The 22,530-nt window shown below is 35.3% G+C and overlaps 1 protein-coding gene across 1 annotated transcript; it reads right to left on the reverse strand.

The window, feature by feature from the left end:
• Positions 1-4: 4 nt before the first annotated feature.
• LOC114379922 (eIF-2-alpha kinase GCN2) lies at positions 5-20,752 on the reverse strand. Its single transcript, XM_028338745.1, has 29 exons — positions 20,387-20,752; positions 20,205-20,273; positions 19,804-19,863; positions 19,614-19,719; positions 19,214-19,318; positions 18,499-18,876; positions 16,866-16,997; positions 16,694-16,780; positions 16,500-16,586; positions 16,310-16,415; positions 15,112-15,223; positions 10,148-10,202; positions 9,683-9,852; positions 8,861-9,045; positions 8,300-8,448; positions 7,748-7,997; positions 6,891-7,143; positions 6,695-6,788; positions 5,087-5,167; positions 4,771-4,827; positions 4,072-4,203; positions 3,903-3,986; positions 3,671-3,779; positions 3,458-3,594; positions 2,585-2,692; positions 2,040-2,125; positions 1,765-1,867; positions 1,562-1,684; positions 5-782 (listed from the first exon to the last, which is right to left on the reverse strand). The coding sequence occupies exons 1-29, from the start codon at positions 20,521-20,523 to the stop codon at positions 672-674; spliced, it is 3,666 nt and encodes a 1,221-aa protein (XP_028194546.1). The 5' UTR covers positions 20,524-20,752; the 3' UTR covers positions 5-671.
• Between the last annotated feature and the right edge of the window lie 1,778 nt (positions 20,753-22,530).

The raw sequence follows: 22,530 nt of genomic DNA on the forward strand, positions 1-22,530 counted from the left end.
GTAGGGGGCGAAAAAAGAGAAGTAATTTTTAATATAAAAAAATTCATCCATTTTAAATATCAACATCCTATCACACTTGTTTTGTTTCATTTCATCTAAACAAAAGTGTTGGAAAATACCCAATCTCACATCGGTTGCCTCACTGCTTGGAGTGCAGCTTATACATCTGGTGGACAACTTCACTTAACGTCAATTGATTTTAAGATGAAGTCTAACATGGTATCAGAGCTGGACTCTGTTTCTGGGACATCGCTTTAGCTTCCGCTGCGATCACTCATCATTTGTTGTTCACGCACCAAGCCCAAGAAGTGTTGTGCATGCGGGAGTGTGTTGGGAAATACTCAAGTCCCACATCGGCTGCTTCACTCCTTGAAGTGCAACTTATATATCTGTTGGACAACTTCACTTAATGCCAATTGTACATATTTACATCATCACAACTATGCATAAGGGAGGAGAGGGAATGAGGGAGAGATGACAATGACAGTCAAATAAGGCTACAAAACTGGCATACACAAATTCTATTCTACATTCTGGAAAATGGAAGGCATTGACGTTGATAATCTGCTTTCTCTCAGAATATTGTACAGTTGCTGAAAACATTCAGTATGAACCGAGAACAACTCTATTAATGTTGAAGGCAAAACAGTTGTACTTCTAAGATCATCCGATCAAATCCAAATGGAGGGATTTCTAAATTGTGTTGCCATAGCATCCGATAGAAATTTGACTAGGTTTTTCTTCTCAACATTTTTCTCCCTCTTATGTTCAAGGTGTCGAACCTGAAGGCAATATGTAAATTAGTTAGCACCTAACATTGTGTTGGGATCAGATTACAAGCCGACATGTAGGCCATGTGCCCCACCTTAATAATAATATCTGATCATTAATAAAATTATTAGATAACTGCTATGAGCATTGATAAGTTTACCATAACATTGGAGATTCAAGGAAAACACCACAACTCAACCAGTTGAACAATGATAAATTTTAGATATGGAGCATGATTGGTTGACCCGTGGACAGAAGAGATCATCCAAGGATTGACCCATAAAAAAAATGGATGGTGAATGTGACACATTAATTATATAGATCAAGAGGGGTTAAAATTACGATGGATTCCTACGGAATTTTTGCATATGTAGCAGGTATTTCACATTAGAGAAAGGGAACAAATAGTATTCTAATTCCCATGAAAAAGCCTTAATCTGTGTCATTCATTATCAGAATCTTCCATAGCAATCTCTGATCGTACAACCATTTCATCCACCTGTCCACCAGCTTTATAATGACCATATTCGTTCTCATCACTTCCCCAAATCTTTCATATACTCAATTCTTTTAACGTGTTCTTTCAACTGCTTCCTTGCAGAATTATTTGTATCTCTAGCTACGAGAATGAACTAGTTCAATTTGCATAACTAGTGACTCACAGGGTCTAATGAGGTTTTAAATAAAACAGCAAGTCATGCAACAAAATTATTTTGATGGAACAGTCCATAAGATCAATAGAAATCACTATAGGACCATCCTCAGAGAATGGAATTGCAGAGCACATTACCTTAACAGAACCTGTCAAGGAGAAATCTGTATCTGTGATGATGACAAGACATTTGATACCATGTTCATTAGCATACTCATACTGCTCTGTAAGACTGGGATCAGGTGTAGGAACAAATTCAGCCTGACAATATGAAAGATGGGTGAATAGAAGCAAGTAATAAAACTCAATTATGTAGATTATAATCGTTTGGATATCTCAACCTTAAAGTTCTCCTCCCATAATTCAGCAACTAGCTCCATGCGCTCCACCAGAAGACCACCTCCTCCTCTAGAACAAACAAGAATATTGATGCTGGCTTCGTTTCTGAAACAGTTGAAGAAAACCAACAATCAAGCTTTATAAATCCTACTAAATGTTTTTGTGTTATTTGTATAAATTAAAAATATAACTGAAAAGATAGTAACCTAAGTGTCCAGGAGTTCATAAAATGTTAAAATAACAAGACCAAGCAAAGTATGAGTTGAAGGACACTAACCTATTGGGCTTGAAATCTACAGGACAATTCTGAATTATTGTCTCCAGTGCAAGGCTAGTTCCCACACCAGTGGGAGGATTTCCTTTCTAGATAGCAGAGAAGACAAGTAATCAGAAACAATATAAAATTCACTGAGAAAATAAGCTTTAAGTTGTCTAGGACTGCAAGAATCAAACACCATCAAAACTGAAGCACATGCAAGTGAAACATGAGATATTATCAGTTACAGATAATTGATGCCAATATGTTTGGGCAAAAGGTTAGCATCAATACATATCTGGAGCATGAGAGACAAACCTGAACATGTTAGTACTTTTTCAAATTCAGGCCAATGAGTTCAAGCATGAAAAGTTTATAACACAATTTGTGATCCAAGCAAAATGCAATTAATTTTATAATTGTTAATGCATAAGTACACATGATATTATTGCACATTCTAGAAGTATGTTTAACCGTCAGAGACATACAGAGAGAAAAAATATTATCAAATATACAAGCCATCCCAAAGTCAATCAGAAGAAATAAAAAGTGGATGCATAACCTACATAGTCACTACTCCACAACTGATGAAACAAATAGTCATATCGACCACCAACAGCCAGCAAGGCACCTTCAGAGAGAGATCCAGGACTGTTCTCCTTCCTTAAGTATACCTTCCAAGACAAGTTCAACTTCATTAGATTCACCAACACATACATATTCTAGCCCATCTAATCCTTGATATGCAATTCCAAGAACCATCGGGCAATAAAAATATTTTAAAAATTAAGATGTGCCCATTTTTATCAATAAAAAAATGCACAATTTATGGAACATGGATAACTTTATTTTACAAATATTCCATGACTTGCCTAAGCCACGCATGAGGGCTGGCAAGCCCTCTATCCCCTTAGCCCCTTAGCCTTGATTGGGGGGGAATACTATTCCGGCACACCAAAATAGTACCACATCACTTAGAAAATGAGGCTAAGGGTAATTTATATTTTATAAACACCATCCTCCCTTAACTCACCGAGGTTCCTTTTAAGAGCAAAACCGCAAGGCTCAAACCAACACAAAAGCAGACAAGCAGACTTTCGTTTATAAATGACATAAGCACACACCACCAAGAAATTATTATTCCTTTACATATTTTGATTGTTCATAATGTAGCACTTGAAGTTGGATATCATTCAATCTCAATCATTGTCGATTATCATATTCTTATAGAATAGCTCTTTCACACACTTGGAGTGAAGCTTTTAAAAGAGTTTGGAAGAGTCAGATACAGAACAGTATCTCCAATCCAATAGTTTATATTTACAAAAGACAAGTCATAAGTAGGGAGTGAGAAGTGTTTGTTACAAAATGCAATCATAGTACTGATACAACAAAGATTTAATAATTTATTTAAAAATTAAAAGAAAAGATTATAGTACCTGAAAAAACAAATCTCTATGATAACTTTCAGTTGGTGGCATTAATGCATCTATATAGATATTTTTGTCAATCCTCCAAATTCTCAGGAGACTCACAAGCTCAGACAATTCATCAAGTGCCTTGAATGCACGTTTATCTGCAATAATTTACTATTTGCCAGTGAGCATGAACCATATGTAATTTATATTACAATATGACTTTAAGAATATTACCAGATGGAAGAGCTCCTCTGAGTCGGGGGAGTGCCTGATCAGCAGATCCACAGAATCTTAAACCTACAGTCTGTAACCTGTTTACCATAGCCTCTGCTAAATTCAGTTCCTGGAAAAGTATTAAAATTGCAAGTGAATAATTTCATTTGTTGTAATTATCAATGAAACTACGAAAACTTCAAAAATACTCATTGTAGCCAAAGATACGAGATTCCTTTGCAAATTTTCTCACCTGCAAAAGCTGCCGCCTTATCACAACCCATTTTGATTTCCTTTCCGAGGATTGTGGGCGCAAAGAACCCATCATTGAAAGAAGCTTCAGAAAATTAAAAATCCATTATACTAGATCCTCAAAAACTTAATAATCTAGGTTTTGTGATTTCATCACTAAGATAACATACCTCTGCTACTTTGAGTCTGTGTTCTACCTTTACTCCAATCCATGACCAAATTGCATCCAGAAGGTCACCATGGTTGAGATGAATGTCACATGAATCTTCATGGAAAAAACAAGTGACTATGTCCCTTGTGACCTGTAATACAATTGATAAATAAGCTAAGTTTAGTACCACAGAATGGCCAACATCATACAACACAAGTCTGAAAGATTTCAGACAGAATGAACAAATTTCATGTTAGAGTGAACATTCTGTCTGAGGTTTGTTTAGATTAGATCCTCCTATTTCCTTGTTTCCTAAGTCATGTATTTCCTTGTTTACTAGGATTTCATTATCTGTACATATTTAGGGTAGGAAAGTTTCTGTAAACACATTATCTAATTCTTGAATCATAGGATTCAACTGTGTAGTGATTATAATATAAATCTCAAGCAATTTAGTCATATCTCAAGTTTCACAAGTCTGTCCTCTGTATTTTATTTTAAAAACAGTATAAAAAAGTACAACAGATTTATTTACCATGCTAATGAAATCTAGGACTGGAGCTTCAATAGTGAACCAAGTTGTATAGCAAACTACCGAGTATAATAGTGCTATCAAGGATAACTACTTATAACAACTTGCAGAACTTAATAATGAAAAAGAAAATGAAACCTGAACAAAATAATAGAAAGTCTAACAATATGCAGTAGAAAATAGCACCTTTATGACCTCTGCTTCTGTCAATGCTGAGGTACCACCAATAATGTCAAAATCTCCCTGTGGGCAATGATTTCATATTAAATGAGTTTGAACACGCAACAAAATTTGTCGGAAAGTTCCATGAAAAACATCATAGAAACTCCCAATAGATTCTTCATGGATTACAAGAGAAAATACTCATGATAGTTTTATATTCTTTCACCAAAAACCAAGGACAAAATATCAATTATTATTTGTATTGTTCCCTCGGATTGATTCAGTAAAAGGGAGGAACAATCACAGAAAAACTCATCAGAAATAATATGTAGAATAGTACCTGAAGGTAGTGGTTTGGTGATGAATGTCCAATTGCTCTTCTGAAGACACATGATATCTCATATCGTTTGAATGAAGATTTCTACAAATCATGTAGATTTATGTTTCACATTCAATCCTCATATCTTGCTGAAATCCAGCTAAAATAATGGAGAAGCAATGCAAAACTGCCAAGGACATTTTATTTCTTTCTGATGCAGTTCAGATATAAAACATTTTTTCTTCCTCTACATTTTATATTACCCTCACCCTATGAGCTAGCTTTTGAGGTTGAGTTAGGCCTAAGCCCACATTCTAAAATGGTATCAGAGCATATCCAAGATCTATTAAAGGGTCACCCACCATACTATCCACTCACCAAGCCCAATAGTGTTGGGCGTGAGTGTATTGGGAAAAACTAAAATCCCACCATTAGTTAGAGATAAAGCCAAGATGAAGTATATAAGTAGGGAACAATCCTCATCCTATGAGCTAACTTTTGGGGTTGAGGTCTAACCCACATTCTAAGAGTTTGGTGGGGTGAAGATGATATGCAAGACTATAAAGATAAGTAATTCTATAAAAAATTCTTGTTTTGACATCCTCAATTTAGATATTTTCTTGAACATCATTAGGATGTGCTGTGTTTGGAATTATAAAAAATTGAAAATGTTTTGAAAATCCATTCTCATGTTTGGAACTTATTATGTAAATTGGATTATTCTTATATTTGGAACTCATCAATACCATTGAATTGATTTTATGTAATTTTATTATTTAAAATTTTTACCCTTACAATATAATATCTCTCATTGTCATTGTGAAGCTAGACTATAAGGTATGAGAGGTATCATTAAAAGGTTAGCAAGGATAAAATAGTCCGTTTATTAAAAGTCTAATCGAATCCCAAAAAATCACACCATATTTGATTGTATTTTTAAATCTAAAACATTAATTTCATGGGATTTAAAAAAAAAAACATTTTCTATTTTTTAAAATACCAAATACAAAATTTGATTTACATTCAAAACACACTAAAAAAACATTAATTCATTTTGTTTACTCTACATCTTAACTGATTTCTATTTAAGTAGGATTTAGGAAATCACATAGTTATTCTATTTGGAAGACCAACAACATCACAGTTATTAGCACTATACAAGCACAAACAAATCACATTATAATACAAGACCAAGTATAGTTCTGTGAGCATTATTTTATATTCCCACATCTACCTAATAATGCCATGTAATCTACTATTAATTATAGTCCATTAAACAATTTTATGATGCAAAAGAATTTCAAAGTGAATCTTAATATCAGTTTTCCAAATAAAATATTTCTGCTTGAAGAGTGTTGTATATATACATAAATCTAATATTACAAAGCACATTATTAATTATTTTCCAACAATTAAAAACACTATTAGAAAACTCGTCTAACAAATCTACACAGGTGAAAGTTTATATCCACAAATCCAACATTACAATACAACCAAAAGCTCCTGCCTTCAATAGTATACGAGTTATTACGGTATTGACCATTTTATATGCAATTGTCAAATTTTAATAGAATGAAATACAGTAGAAGAAAAAGGAAAGAAATAAAATCAAGCTAAAACATCCAGTACCTGGTTAGAAATAATCCAGTTCACAAAAGGCAAACGCAACTCGTGGCAAAGTTCAAGCATGTCTCCTCCATGGGTCAGAAGTTTAACTGCATTTCTACTCAACAAAAATCAAAAACCAGAAATCTTATATCTAGGCTGTCATGTCCACAAAGAATTATTTCACAAGGTAGGAAAGGATTTTAAAATAGATATTGACCTATTAAACTGTGGACAATCATCCAATAATCGCATTGTAGGTATTTCTAGGTGCTTTGCACAATGCTGTCGGAAAATTTCCCTGTTCGCATCTACAACATAATCTCGCACCTCAGTTTCGAAGTCAGTGTACTGAATGGATGAACTGTTCTGGCGAATGTGTTTTGTGCTTAACATCTCTTCGTCAAAGATAGCATTTAAAACTTTATCATATATGCTTGTATCCTCTGATTTCTGCATTGTTCGTAGAATATCTGAACATAGAGAACTAACACTTGTTCAGGATAACGCAAGAAACTTAAAAAAAATAAAAAATAAAAAATCCAAAGCAGCATGTAATTCTTAGATGTCAGCAGTCTGTACCAACAATCACATTTCAGCATAACATTTCAATTTGCATTATTAACTGTGCTTATCAAGATCATCAGATTGTTCCTAACTTCCTATATTTGTACTCCTAGGCACTCAAAAATGTTTCATATCATTCATAGAAGAAAGAAGCTATAAACTAATGTTGTATGATATATAGCTAACCCCACCTAATATAATAGGACAAGGCGATGAATTATTTTGATAGATAAAAATGTGCACTATGCAGGTCTTATACAAGAATACAAGGTATTAGAAAGTGTTAGAATACATTTATCTTTACACTATCTTGTATTTTTTATTACATAGAAACTTATGATTCTCATTAATATGTAATTACCTAATAATCAGTAATTGATTGAAATGTAATAAATACTGATTCTGATTTCTCCATTATAAATAAAGATGAGACGTGGTCATCTAAGACACACAACATTATACAGTAAAACATTGTTATAGAAAGCACAAGAAAAGGTCATAATCACTTGCCATCCAATAATTCAGACTCCATTCGTTGAGGAAATGCATTTTGCAGAAGTTCTGTGGCAGAAGGGCGATCTGAAGGAGCTGGAGACATTAACTGTCGCAGCAAGGATTCCTGTTCTGGAAACTCAACAACCCAAGTATGTGGAACTTCCCGTTTCTGTTTAAGATCAGATAAAATAACATGTCTCTCCATCCCTGTCCCAAATGGGTGCCAAAGCTCAAAGAAAACCACTCCTAAGCTGTACATATCAGCCTGTAAACCAAATAAACTCAAGAGTTACATTTTTTTTTTCCAGCAAAAATAATATATTATATATATGGAATAGAGTACCAGTGGTACTGTATACAGTCAAGATAGCCATACAGATGGTTCCACAATCAGACATACATATTCTGAGGGAGAACCATGGTATGGGTATTGATGCAATATGCATATTCTGTCCCCTACTCAAGAGTTACATGATTTGGCATAAAGCAACAGATTATATGGACGCATAGGATGTGAACAAGTATGAACCAGCTGAGTAGAATAAAATAATGATGAATGCTATACACCTTTTCATCAATCTTGGGCCATCCTTGCTCAATTTCAGGAGCTGTATAGAAATATGTCCCCACTTGTCCAGTGCCATCAATGGAAACTCCTGTTGCATCAGCAGGATGACCCAGATCTTGATCCAGCTGCTCCAACTTCAAGAACTTGGCTGAAAAAAGGGGGGAAAGTAGAAAATTTGATGTTGCATCTAAAAACAATCATTATTCCCTACCAGAGTAGAAACTCAAACTTTGACAGGGAATCATTTTTCAATGATTTTTCAATTAAAAAGCAGGGAAACCATACTAGGAGAAAAATTACATACTGGGCAGGTATTTATCATTGAACTTAACCACAAAAATAAGAACACAACATTGATAAACGAACTTTGTGCATGCAAACCAAAATTGGAAATCTTATTAGTCAACATATTTAGTGGCCTATCAAAAATTATGATAAATTTACAAGCACCATTCACACATATTGAAGTTATCCATTGTTATAATAAGCAAGATAGAGTAAACATTGGAAACATACATTAAGAGAAGGAAAATAAACAAGTAATGAATTCAGGATCTTACCAAGACCAAAATCACCAATTTTAATATCATTGCGAGCATCAAAGAATATGTTATTTGGTGTTAGGTCCCGATGAATTATTCCTTGACCATGTATGTGTGCCAAGCCTTCCACTATTTGGCGAAACAAATGCCAGGCCAGTTCTTTGTCAAAATGATTATATGATTCAAACACCTGGCGAAGAGTCCTTTAAATCCGACAAATCCACCCACAAAAAAACAAGGAAGAATGAAATGTAGTGAATATGACAATGGATTATGGAACAATAATGATTAATGAGTGCACTTTAATGCATTTCCGAAAATCACAGGATTTAACCTTTAATGCATTTCCTTCTTTATCCTTTTGTTCTTTTCTGCATTAGGTTCTCATGTATATAGCTCACACTAATTATTGATCTAACATTCAATATGAATGAAATCCCTATTTTTGAAATTATGAAATCTGCAAATATAACTCCCAAGACTAATAACCCACAAACTGAAAGGCTGTTCATTTGATGGTTATATAATTTTCACTGGGTCAACTAGGTAACATTAAATATTACAACTTAGCTTATGATAACACTAAGATTTCACATAATGGTAACCAAAGTGATGGATTTAACCAAAGGATCACTGGACTTAAATGCATAAATTGTTGCAGAAAGGAACAAGGAAAATTATATGCTTCTAAACAATCTTTCCTTGCCATATCTTGGGAGGGGGCACTGGACTTGAATATTGGACAAAGGATGGGCTTATAACAAACTTATTTGCATGGTAGCAAGCATGGTTTCAGAAATAAAGCTCAACATAAAGAACAGAACTCACTGAAAATCTTACCTGGGACAGTACTCCATTTGTATATAAAGGTAAGTTGATTCAAGCTGATTCTCGTGCCCCAAGGCATCGTTGGAGGTTGCAGCTTTATAGCTGAAAGTAGAGCTTACTGTAGTCTTTGAACCCCAAGTAGAATCACCATAAGAATCAGAAACTCCAGTTTCAAACCATGCCTGGAAGTTTTATGGTTATTAAAAATATCATATAAGCACATCATATTGTGGAAATAGATTAAGGAAAGCTTATATTTGTATCTCTGCTCATTGACTCTTCCAAAAACTCTCCTTCTTGGAATATAATTAAAGCAGTACCCAAAACAAGTTACTATATCAAAAAGAACGCGGTGGGATAGTCAACATAACAAAATATACAGTCAATACAGAAACAAAAGGAAATAATAAAGTAATACAGAAACAGAAAAAAGTTTCAATAATAAGCAAAATAGAGCACAAAATATGAAAGTTCTACCTGATAATATCGAACAACATGTTGATGCTGTAAACGAGAAAGTGTAGCCACTTCCCTGATTTCTCACCATAGATAAATAGATAAACAAGTAAGCAACTGCAATTAAAATTATACAGGAAAACAGATGAAAAAATGGGACAATGGACAAAACAGACAGTAGTCAAATAATGACATTATTTTCTTTTATTTTTTTCCTGCACATGTGAAAAAAAGTGAGACATGGAGGGCAACATGAAGGGAAACTTATAACATTAAAACATGACATGATACAGTAAACAAGATAATTGAACTTGGCTTTACAACTGCATGCAGAAATCAAAATGACCCAGAAAAAAAAATCCCTGTTGTGATACATTCCATAATTAGCACAGATTTTATTCTGTAAGTAGTACAGATTTGATTTTTTTTATTTGTACAAATTTTGTTCCATTGTATTTTTTCCCTTAATTAGGTCACTGGCAGCTTATAAATAAGTATTGTATACACTCTTTGAAATACAGAATTACAATAATATTCAGATTATTATCTTTTAAGCTGGTATCAGAGCCTCCGATCCAGGGGGCTCTGCTCCTGCATTTTTCCAAGCAGCCTTCATTGCTGCAGTTGATACTGTTTTAGTGCCCAGTCATTGCGTATACCTTCGGTCGCCATCCTCCGCCATCATCAGCCACTGTCCGCCGCCGTGAAACTGACTGTTCTGCGTTTTTTCTCTGTCCTGTTTCTGCGATTTTTCCTCTTCCCATTATGTCTACAAACAAGACAGTCCCTCTTCTCAGTCCCAATAACCTTCAGGCATTGCAAGGCTCGTATCGAATTGATGGGCGCAACTACCTCCAATGGGCCCAGTTGGTTCGCACTACTCTCAAGGGACAAAAGAAGTTGAACTACATAGAAGGAGAACCTCCAGCCCAAACAGATCCTAAGTATGAAGCCTAGGATGACGAAGACTCTCTTATCATGACCTGGTTATGGCATTCTATGACTCAAGAAATCAGCCGGAACTGTATGTTCTTCTCCACTGCTAAGGAGATTTGGGAGAATCTATCTTAGTTAGGTGTATTCTATGAAGAAGGATACTGCAGCATGTTATGAGTTAAAGAACAAGGTTTTCAATACCAAGCAAGGTGGTCTTTCAGTAACAGATTTCTATGGGACATTGAATGATTTATGGATCAAGTTGGATCAATATCAGGATTTGAAAATGACGTCCACAGCTGATTCTGCCACATTAACACAGTTCATTGAAAGGATGAGAATCTTTAAATTTCTTTCTAGACTAAACTCTAAGTTTGATCCGATTCGAGTTCAGATTTTGGGCAAAGAAAAACTTCCTTCTTTCTCAGAGGTGTTCTACACTGTACGAGGAGAAGAAACTCGGAAGGTCAGTAATGTTGGAAGGAAGCAGTTCTGTTGATGGTTCAGCCTTAGCTACTGGAAAGGGTTCCACAAAAGGCTCATCCTCTTCATTTGGGAAGCTTCTTGCAAAGGCTAACTGTGATGATCACTGGTGCAGCTATTGTAGGAAGCCAGGTCATACTAAGGAGACATGTTTTAAACTTCATGGAAAGGAGAAGGTACTTGAGCGCATCGGAGGATTCAGAGGTGCCACACAAAGGTGTGCTAATCAAGCAACATCTGCTTCCGAAAGTGTAGAAAACACACTTATCCCACAGGCTGAAAAGGAGATCCTAGCTCTCAGCAAAGCATAATTGGAACGTCTACGGGCCCTTATGGACTCTCTCAGTAAGACATCTAGCTCTTGTTCCCTATCCATGACTGGTAAGAGTTCTAGCTTCCTATCCTTTAATGCTTCTGGTACTGAAAAGATCTAGATTATATACTCTGGTGCTACTGATCATATGACACCTCACTCTTCTTATTTTTCATCCTACACCTTTTTAACTGGTAACCAACACATCATTGTCGCTAATGGTTCTCATACCCCTGTTACTGGTTGTGGTAATATTCAACTTCAATTTTTCCTTCATTTGAACAATGTGCTTTGTGTTCTCAAACTATTTAATAATCTCTTCTCTATTCATAAAATCACTCAGGACTTAAACAATGATGTGACATTTTTCCACTCCCATTGTGTTTTCCAGGATCTTGTCAAGGGGAGGACGATTGGAATTACTAAAGAGCTGGGCGAGTTATACTACTTACAGCATGAGGACAATAAAGAGTGTACCAAACAGAAGGTTCTCACTTCTAATCATCAGACAAGTTCAGAACCTTGGTCATCCTCCCAAATATGGCTTCAGCATAGGCGTCTAGGTCATCCTCCGTTTAGTGTCCTTAAATCTTTATTTCCTTTTTTGTTTACAAAAATGTTAGTCGAGTCTTTTCATTGTGATGTTTGTGAGTTTGCTAAACACCATCAAACAACTTTTCTTCCCAGTACTAATAAAAGTTATAAAACTTTTGATCTTGTTCATTCAGATGTGTGGGAACCTGCACCTATCAGTAATACTTCTGGTGCAAAGTGGTTTGTTTCTTTTAATGATGACTGCACTCGGGTTACCTGAATATTTCTCATGAAAGATAAATCTGAAGTTTTCCAATTATTTGTAAACTTTTACCATATAATTCAAACACAATTTGGGAGCCCGATTAAAAGATTGCATTTTGATAATGGGAGAGAGTATGTGAATCAAAACATTTTCAATTTCCTCAAAGATAATGGTGTTGTTCATGAGTTAACTTGTGTGGACACCCATCAATAAAGTGGGGTTGCAGAAAGGAAAAATTGACATCTCCTTGAGGTTGCCAGAGCTTTACTCTTCCAAATGACTGTTCCTAAGTCTTAATAGGGGGAAGTTGTTCTAACCGCTACTTACTTGATAAATAGGTTATCCTCTCATGTTTTAAATGGTGTTAGTCCTACTCAACTCATGACCACATTTTATCCGTTTGTTCCCTTTACGACCAGTCTTCAGAGTTCTGTCTTTGTTCATGTTCATAGTCCCCATCAGGGAAAGTTAGATCCTCGGGCTATCAAATGTGTCTTCATAGGTTATGCCTCAAACAAAAAGGGGTACAAATGTTATCACCCTCAAAGTCGTCGTGTCTATGTTTCCAAGGATGTCACTTTTCATGAAACAGAGTCTTTCTTCACTAGTCCTCCGCTTCAGAGGGAGAATAGTCTAGAAGCTGAGATCCCTGAGTTGTTATGTTTTCCCTTGTTACAGGATTCCACTCCTGTAGAGCATGACAAAGACCCTGAACCAACATCATCACCGGTTCAACATAAGGAGGACAGACGCTTTGGGAACCAGTACTAGCGAAGAAAAAACCCCGACATGGTCCAACAACTACTTTAATCATCCGAACCGGAGGTAAGAACTCATACTCTTAAGGACACCTTAGATGCCTCTTGTGAATCTAACCTGGATGATTTGCCAAATGCCTTAAGAAAAGGAAAAAGATCTTGTGCCAAATATCCTATATCCCAATTTGTGTCTACTAAAAATCTTTCTCTACAGCACTAGAGTTTTATTTTAGCTATTGATTCTATCAGAATGTTGGATGGTCAAGAGCCAACATGAGAATAAAGTAGGTGTAGCGGAGATGAGGATGTTGCGGTGGATGTGTGGTAAGACTCGACAGGATAAAATTAGAAACGAAGCTATTAGAGAGAGGGTTGGAGTAGCGCCTATTGTAGAGAAGATGGTGGAAAATAGACTTAGGTGGTTTGGGCATGTAGAGAGAAGACCGGTAGACTCTGTAGTGAGGAGAGTAGACCAGATGGAGAGAAGACAAACAATTCGAGGCAGAGGAAGACCCAAAAAGACTATAAGAGAGGTTATCAAAAAGGATCTCGAACTTAATGATTTGGATAGAAGTATGGTACTTGATAGAACATTATGGCGGAAGTTGATCCATGTAGCCGACCCCACCTAGTGGGATAAGGCGTTGTTGTTGTTGTATTGATTCTATCAGAATCCCTACATCAGTACAAGAAGCCTTAAAGGATGAGAACTGGGTTCGAGCCATGAATGAAGAAATGAGTGCATTGGAAAGGAATGAGACTCGGGAGATTGTAGAGAGACCGTAAGACAAAAAGGCAGCGGGTTGTAGGTGGATATATACAGTTAAATATTAGGTTGATGACACATTGGACCGGTATAAGGCGAGGTTGGTTGCAAAGGGGTACACCCAAACCTATGGGATCGATTATGAGAAGACATTCGCTCTAGTGGCAAAAATGAATACAATCAGGATCATCATCTTTTTAGCGGTGCACTTTGGTTGGGAGATGCATCAATTTGATGTTAAAAATGTCTTCTTACATGGAAACTTGGAAGAAGTGTACATGAAGATTCCATCTGGATATGGTGCCACTAATGGAGGAAATAAAGTTTGCAGACTAAAGAAGACCCTATATGGTCTCAAGCAATCTCCTCGGGCTTGGTTTGGTAGGTTCACTCAAGCTATGGTATCTTTGGGGTACAAGCAAAGCCAAGGTGTCCATACTCTTTATAAAACACTCCCAAGATGGTAAACTTACTTTGTTCTTGGTCTATGTCGATGATATAATTATTGCAGGCGATGATGAGCTTGAAAAACAGACCTTGGAGGAGGGTTAGTTGCCCAATTTGAGATGAAGAATCTCGGGAAGATAAAGTACTTCCTCGGGATAGAAGTTGAATACTCTAGACAGTGTATCTTCATTTCTCAAAGAAAATATATACTTGATCTCCTCAAAGAAGCTGACAAGTTGGGTTGTAAAACCACTAGAGCACCCATAGAGCAAAATCACATGATTGGAAATGATGAAGAAAGCCCAAAGGTAGAGAAGACACAATACCAAAGACTTGTGGGAAAACTTATCTACTTATCCCACACCAAGCTTGAAATAGCCTATACAGTTAGTGTGGTTAGTCAGTTCATGCATGACCCAAGAGAGAGACATTTGCAGGCAGTAAATATATACTTGATCTCCTTCCTAGCTTACTAAGGTTTACCTTAATATTCGGTCAGGCATGCTTTTGTCCTTGAGGCGAATTTTCTTTACTGCATACTGCCTTCCATCAAGTTTATTTTTGCACAATACAACATGACCAAAACCACCATGACCTGTTTCCATGACCAAGCAAAACCTTTACTACAGAAATAGAAAGGTTAAATAGCTCTTTTAGTCCCTTCATTATGACCAATGTGCAATTTTGGTCCCCCAATAATTTTTGTTCAATTTTAGTCCTATCCTTTAATTATTTTCATTGTTACAATTAAATCCATCCGTCAGTTTTCCTCTTGCTAAAACTCACAAATTTCATTTTCTTAACAATATCTTTATGAATTGAATCATTTAAATCATTTCAAAATTCAAACCCCCTTTTGCTGAAAATCCACCAAACAAAAAAACATAATATTTCACCCATAATAAGAAAATTCTAAATGTTTCCCTCTTCACAGCCCTAACCCCTCGTCCTACAAATTTCTGGCTTTTGAACCATTCAAAACGTTTTTTGTCCTAAAATAATGTGTCCTAAACCCCCAATTATTTGATTAAAAAATAAGGACTTCAGAGTTTTATATAGAGGAAAACTGTCAGAGGATTCAACTGTAATAATTTAAAAAAATTAGAGGATTAAATTTAAGCATAAAATTATTGAGGGACCAAAATTCCACATTAGTAATAGTAGAAGGATCAAAATTGCAATTAAGCCAAAAATGAAAAAAGCTAATTAACTACCTTTGAATATACTACTTCATCCAATAGCCAATAGAAAAGAGCATTATTTTCAAAGAAGCAATGGGGGAAGGGGGACTATGGAGGCTGAAGAAAATAGTGTGTATTATTTGCTATAAAAAAACACTCAGGAAATTGCAGCTCAAACTCTGGCCCATCCAAAGAAAAGAAAATAACAGTGAACAGAAAATTGGACTACTTTTTAAGATCATAATGGTCCCGGTGCTTCATAAGTTTTATTTGTTTCCAAAGCTATAATGACTCCTCTAATCATTTCCAAGAAACACAAAGGACAGGCAATCATGACAACAACAATAACAAAACCTTATCCCCACTAGGACAGGCAATCAAGATCATCAACAAAAAAGAAAAATATGATACTCAACTAAACATCATGGTATACATCTAGGAGTATGACATCACAGAATTATACATATAACTTAAAACAGAAATCCATGAAGTTCCTTTACCAAGAGGTCGTAGCTCCTCAAAATCATTCAAATATCGAGAACCATGGGGAACTGTGTTTGAGCCTCCAATATCAGGTTTCCAAAATTGAGATATTCTGGATGAAGCCTAGACGATAAATAAATAAATTAAATAAGTAACAACAAATATAGTGGGGAGAAATAAAAGATATGTCCCTATGGATTTTCCAACCAGGTGTTTCTGGAAAACACGATTGAAGGTTTTGTTGAAAATGGAAGGTGGTTCAGATGCCATATCGCGTGCTGAGTCAGAAATGATCTGGTAATATAACTCAAAAGGATTAGGATAACTGCAGAACATACATAATTTAGAAATTAAAGCAATAATTTTTTTTATTTTTCGTAAAGTAGTTATCTTTTACATACACCTAAATTGCACAGCTCTGTTACCACTTGTGGCAAACAGTCAGCAAATGTTCCCTTAGAAGCACAAACAAGGCGAAGCATGTGAACCTAATACATAAAGGAAGAAACCCAAATCAATGCTGAGCAGAATTCTCATGAGAAGTGAAGCTGATAACAATAATTAGAATTTTACCATTATTAGATCCTTTTCAACTGTTTGAGAGGGTTGGTGATGAGGCAAGGATTCAGAAGACAGAGACTCTGAAGACTCACTTTCATTAATACCTTCATTATGTTCTGTTGTATACTCATCAACGATAAAATACTGCAGGTGCAATGATAGAAAATAAAGGAGTTGACACAAACAAATGTCTCAAACAGATGCAAGCCAATTACAATGGTGCTAAAAAAAGCATAACAATAACATAATTTATAAATTTCAAATAAACATGAAACACTAGCCATTCGCCCAAAGAATGGAGGCACATTGCATCAATTCAAGGAATTTCATCATAAACATCCTTCCTGGGTTATCTTTATTAAGTAAATTAGAGCAAACTTGAACCTATCTGATGAACTGTAAGAAACCAAGGCTATCAATCCTGTAAGGTCTGGGTGAAAAAGATCAGCTAGGTAAGGCTTTTCTTAAGAAGACTAATATGAATATGTTTATAAAGAGCATATTATAGGATGACAAAGACATATAGAGACATATAATATTTAATTTGTCCACCAACAAAAATTACCATTTTTTCCTGTTTTTAACTCTTATTTATTGTGCAATGATTTCAAACATCAAACTCAAATCCAACAACATCAATCATTCCTTTTTCCACAATGTGATCAGCGACAAGGATCAAACAACACCATAATGCTTGGTCATAAAGCATGTCTATAGACAAATTTGAGTTCTAAATCCTTCTTAATTGTTTTTCCTATAGTTTTTATTGCCCTCGCTCTGCCTCTAGCAACTGGCTACTCTCCATCTGATCTACATCTACTCCTTATTGGGGCTTTTATAAGTCTTCTCCATACATGCCCAAACCACCTGAACTGAGATTCTACCACCTTTTCTACAACAGTTGCTACCCCCAACTTTTTTCTTTAATTCCTTCCTTCCTAATCCTATCTTGTCTAGTATGTCAATTATTCAACACAAGATTCTCATCTTTGGTACATTGCTCTCATCTTTTTACCACCTTACATTACAACATTGCGACTTTTATAGCAGTGAAGTAAATTTTTTTTTTAAGATTGAGCAGTACCTTTTTTATCACATATAACACCCGAGGCACTCCTCCATTTCATCCACCCCATTGAAATACTATGATTTACACCTCCTTCTATTTCTCCATTGTCCTATATGATGAACCCTAGATACTTAAACCATGTAACTTGTCTAGTATGTCCACTCATCAAAACTCACATATCCATCCAGCCAAAAGGGCTGATAAATTGTAATTTACCTGATCTGCATTTGTCATCTCCCAGTGCCAGATTAATAATATTCAACAGTCTAGTGTATTAAACCTTTCGAGAACTTTACATCAGAAGTATGTGCCATCCAATAACCTTTTCATAACCATTCTTTCTTTCAGGAGGAGAATAAGGTAACAAAATCCCAAACAACACTTAAACACTCATCAATTTTGACAGTTAGAAACATTATTCTAGCCTGCTAGAAATAATGACCTTAACAACGAAAGCATCTAAAACTATTGCCCTAGTCACGACATTAATTTAGGATACAGAAACAAAAAAAAAAACAATTGACTGAAATCAAACAAGCAGTACACAGAACTTACAAGAAGCAAATCATTCATTACCTCTTTCTCACCTTCATTTTTGTTCCCTACAAAATCCTCCACCAAAGATCTACTTGAAGAAGTCAAAGATAAACTATTGTTGCTGTCTTCACTAACTTCTCCAACAGTATCTAATTTGGCAGGAAGTTCTTGCATTATTAATGGTGTTTCCTTACTATCAGATTTCTTCTCCAGTGGTTTTGAGGCATCTAACTTAGATGGAGAAAGAGAAGAACTTTTTACTGCAGTTTCATCCATTCCAAAACTCCAACTCCATGTTTCTCCACAACCACTGAAAAGGTCTATAAAACCGTAAACAAAAGAACCCTTTTTATTTACAGATGTCATATCCTTGGGAAACAATTCTTCATTGCTTTCCACCATCGAGTGTAAAAGCTTCTACAGATGGAGACAAACATATTACCATCAGTTTAAGCGGCAAAATAACTTGCTTTTAGAGATAAATCATCAAAAGCTACATGCAATAACAATTAAAATATTAACAATTATAAAAGAAATTCCAATTAAGCATTTAGCAGCAATAAAGTCAGAAATGTCCGAGGTTAATATTGAAATTAAAGGACATCAAAAGTTCAACACTGACTTCTTCAAGCATATTTTTCTATTAAAAACAAAACCAATGTTGTTATTATGATAAAAAAAAAAAAAAAAAAAAGCTTCAGGGAATAATAATAGTTATCATATCTAAACAGAAAATATGGAATAGTGAACTCACAGAATCATTTGTTTTGGCAATTGGCTCAATACCAGACAGAAATTCTTGAGCAGCCTCTACCAAATTATAGATCATTACTCGTCCCTCCCTAGCATTTAAAGTAGCCTGAAAAGGACAAGAACAAAGTGCAAAATAAAACATAAATACATTTTTTTCCTTCTAACGTAAGTAACCTAGAGGCTAAGGAAGAGGAAAAAGACAGATAAAGGGAGAGAATAGCAGCTGTCACAAAAATGGATTAATTTTTTATAGTATGTGTGTATGTGTATGATAGAGGAAAGGAGAAATACAACTAGAGGGGCAACAAGATTCATCAAAAGCATGAAACAGACCCAAAAAGAACATAAGGAACCAGGGAGTAGGGGGGATGAAGAATATGACAAGAGCTGAAGAGTTAGACCTGATCTTGGAGGAGAGACAAAAGCTTTTTAGCATCAGCTTCTGATAACCCTTTCTCCGGAGTAATCTGCAACTTGGGGCACTTGAAGGGATACCCAGGCAAGCACCTAACAAGAAACAGAAGAGTCATTGAGCTGACAGCAACAAAGCTCCCCAATAGAAAAAAGGAAAGGCTTGGTAACTAAACTTGCCTGACAGCAAGAACAGCAGAAACGTCTAGGTCCTCATAACCCATGTCCTTCGAGTAAGGCCTGCTCAATTTCATGCAGAAACCAACAAACAACGAGATAATTATTAACGTAACGGCACTAATATATATCAGAGTTTAATTTTGATGCACTATCAGTCTAAACTATACACTATCAGAGTTCAATTTCTATACACTTTGAATCAATTAGAAACTATCAGTGTACAATATGCACTATCAAAGTTCAATTTCTATACATTGTCAATCAATCACAAAAATCATCTTTGAAGCTGGTTATTATAAAAGTCAACAAATTTAGCATACATAACTTACACTATACTATTAGTGCATAAACTATCTACTCTTTCTATATAGCATACGAAGAGGAAAAAAAAGTACAAACACCTGAGCTTAATAACTACTCGAGGAGGCGATCCTGGAAGAACCTTGCAGTCTTCTTCGAAAATTGCGCATCTAAACAAACAACAACACGCGCATTTCATGTTAACGAACAAACAGAGATCAATTGCATCGAATACAAATCAACGTTAATAGCTAAGCGCGTTGGAGCTAAGGAAGAAGCTTACAATGCGGTAATCTCTTCGGAGAGCTGGTCGTAATCGTCAGAGCCGAATTGAGAAGCGTGGTCTTTGGACTGCGTTCTCCCCTTGCTCCGGCGACCGCTCCCGCCGCCGCGCTTCTTCTTCTTCGAACTGTGCCCCATTCTCAGCTGAATCCGGTTCGGTTTCTATTTCAAAAAGTCAGAGCGAGGAAGAAGAGGGTTTTCGGTTTCGAAAAATGATGGAGGTGGCGCGATTTTGGTCTTATATAGTGAGAGTAAAATACGAGATGAGTAACGCTTCATTCATCTGCACCAGCTGTGTTTGACTTCATTCTGGTGCATATAGCCACGCTTATGATACTCATACACAAGAGGGAAAAAAAATGCTAGTAACAGTTCCAAGTTTTGTTTTATCACGACACTAGTAACACTTCAAGGTTGGTTAATTAAATATAATGACTGCCAAACAAATATAATGATTGCCCGTACACCAAACAAAAATTCCAAGTAAATTTCAGTTGTTAATAAAAATTAACAATTAATATCATGTTATATGTACACTAAAATATTATTAAGCTCAGGTGTTGAAATACTTATTTAATCCTTAACAGCTAAAATTACTTATTTAATTCTTACTTAAGATTTAAATTCATGTTAGTAATTGAAAATGTGAATTGCCAGCCCATATGCTTAATAAGGAAATTTTTTGGGCTCATATACAATGAAGCCCATAAGCTTTTTTTCTAAGCATACCCGATTTCATTTTTATTATTTTATTTTAATTCAACAATGTTATTGTATAAGTGGTTAGATTTTTCGTTTCAAAAATTGAATTTTGGAAGTATGAAATTTTACATGCTTCCGAAATTTAATTTCTAAAAGTAATTTCTTCTCAAGAGTATTGTTGTTAAGTTTATTGTTATAATAGGTGTTGTGAAAAAAATACAACTAATATTTTGTTTGACAGAGACAACTAAAATTATCGAATAAATACAATAAGAGAGACAAATATTACAGAATTAAAAAGAATAGTAAAATATTATCAAATACAAAAGGGTACAAATGTTACATAAAAAAAGTAGCTATGAATCTTCCTTCTCCTCTGATATGTACAACCTTCCCTAATGTTATTCGTCAGGTAGGTGTCCAATGTCTCTCATGTGAATTTCCAAGCCGTAGTCCCATATGTTGCATATAAATATAATGTGATCATCATGGCATACATGATAAAAATAACACACATATACATTTACCAAGCAACGATCAAGGATGAAAGTCACAAAAATTGAACTTTGGCGTGGCAGTAGGTTATTGCATTGAGCCTCTCTCGAAGAGTCTCCCTCACGTGTTGGTATGATGTATAAATGGGGAATTTACAACAACACTCGCTCGCTACTTTTGCACACATGCATAAACAGATAAACTATACTGATCACAGGTTCATTCAGTAGTTGTTAGCATCTGAAAATTATTTTTTACTAGTGTTAAAAATTTGAACACTTTTGAAATTTACTTTCCAAAATATATTTAATACATTCTCAAACTTTTTTTTAGAAGGGCTGTTTTTGAGGGGGGAACAATATAGAGAAACGAAAGTGCCAAGAGAAAAAAAACAAAAAGGTGAGTAATTGTCCCTTGATAAATTGTAAATGTTTTTGTCTGGGCTCAACGGTTGTCCAGACCCAAAAGATATGCTGTTGTTTCCTGCACTCCCATTTTGCTTTCTGCACTTTTCATTGTTTTATGGAAAGCTCATTCCCAAATTTCTGGAATAGACTTTTCGAAAAGCAATGAGAAGTGCAAGAAGTATGTCCCCAAAAGATAATGAGTTCAGAAAGACACTAATGTTCAAGGGAAATTGATATTAGTCCCTACCATTAATGCGCAAATACCAAAATATCATTTATTTGCTTTCCTCCAATATTGGCACCCACTCTTTCCCACCTACAATGTGTTTAACACAATGGAATTATAATTCCTTTGTGTTACACAATTTACAAACGACGAAATTACAATCCTATTATGTTAAAATTTGTGTGATACAATGATTCAGTTGTGTTATAGAAATTGTAACACAACGGAATCATTATTTCATTATGTCACAAAAATTTCAACATAATGAAATCATGATTCTATTAGATTGCTAACTATGCAATTAATATCTAATTA

This window comes from Glycine soja, chromosome 12 (assembly GCF_004193775.1).
Source record: "Glycine soja cultivar W05 chromosome 12, ASM419377v2, whole genome shotgun sequence".
NCBI lineage: Eukaryota > Viridiplantae > Streptophyta > Magnoliopsida > Fabales > Fabaceae > Glycine > Glycine soja.

What these genes read in the sequence shown, in the direction of transcription:
- LOC114379922 (XM_028338745.1), bottom strand. Translation starts at nt 20,523, where the DNA reads ATGGGGCACAGTTCGAAGAAGAAGAAGCGCGGCGGCGGGAGCGGTCGC. An exon ending in TGAGGAGCTACGACCTCTTG is followed by an intron (nt 15,224 to 16,309) that starts GTAAAGGAACTT and finishes TCATGGAAACAG; the next exon opens with GTCATGGTGGTTTTGGTCAT. An exon ending in CCTTGACAGGTTCTGTTAAG is followed by an intron (nt 783 to 1,561) that starts GTAATGTGCTCT and finishes TATTGCCTTCAG; the next exon opens with GTTCGACACCTTGAACATAA.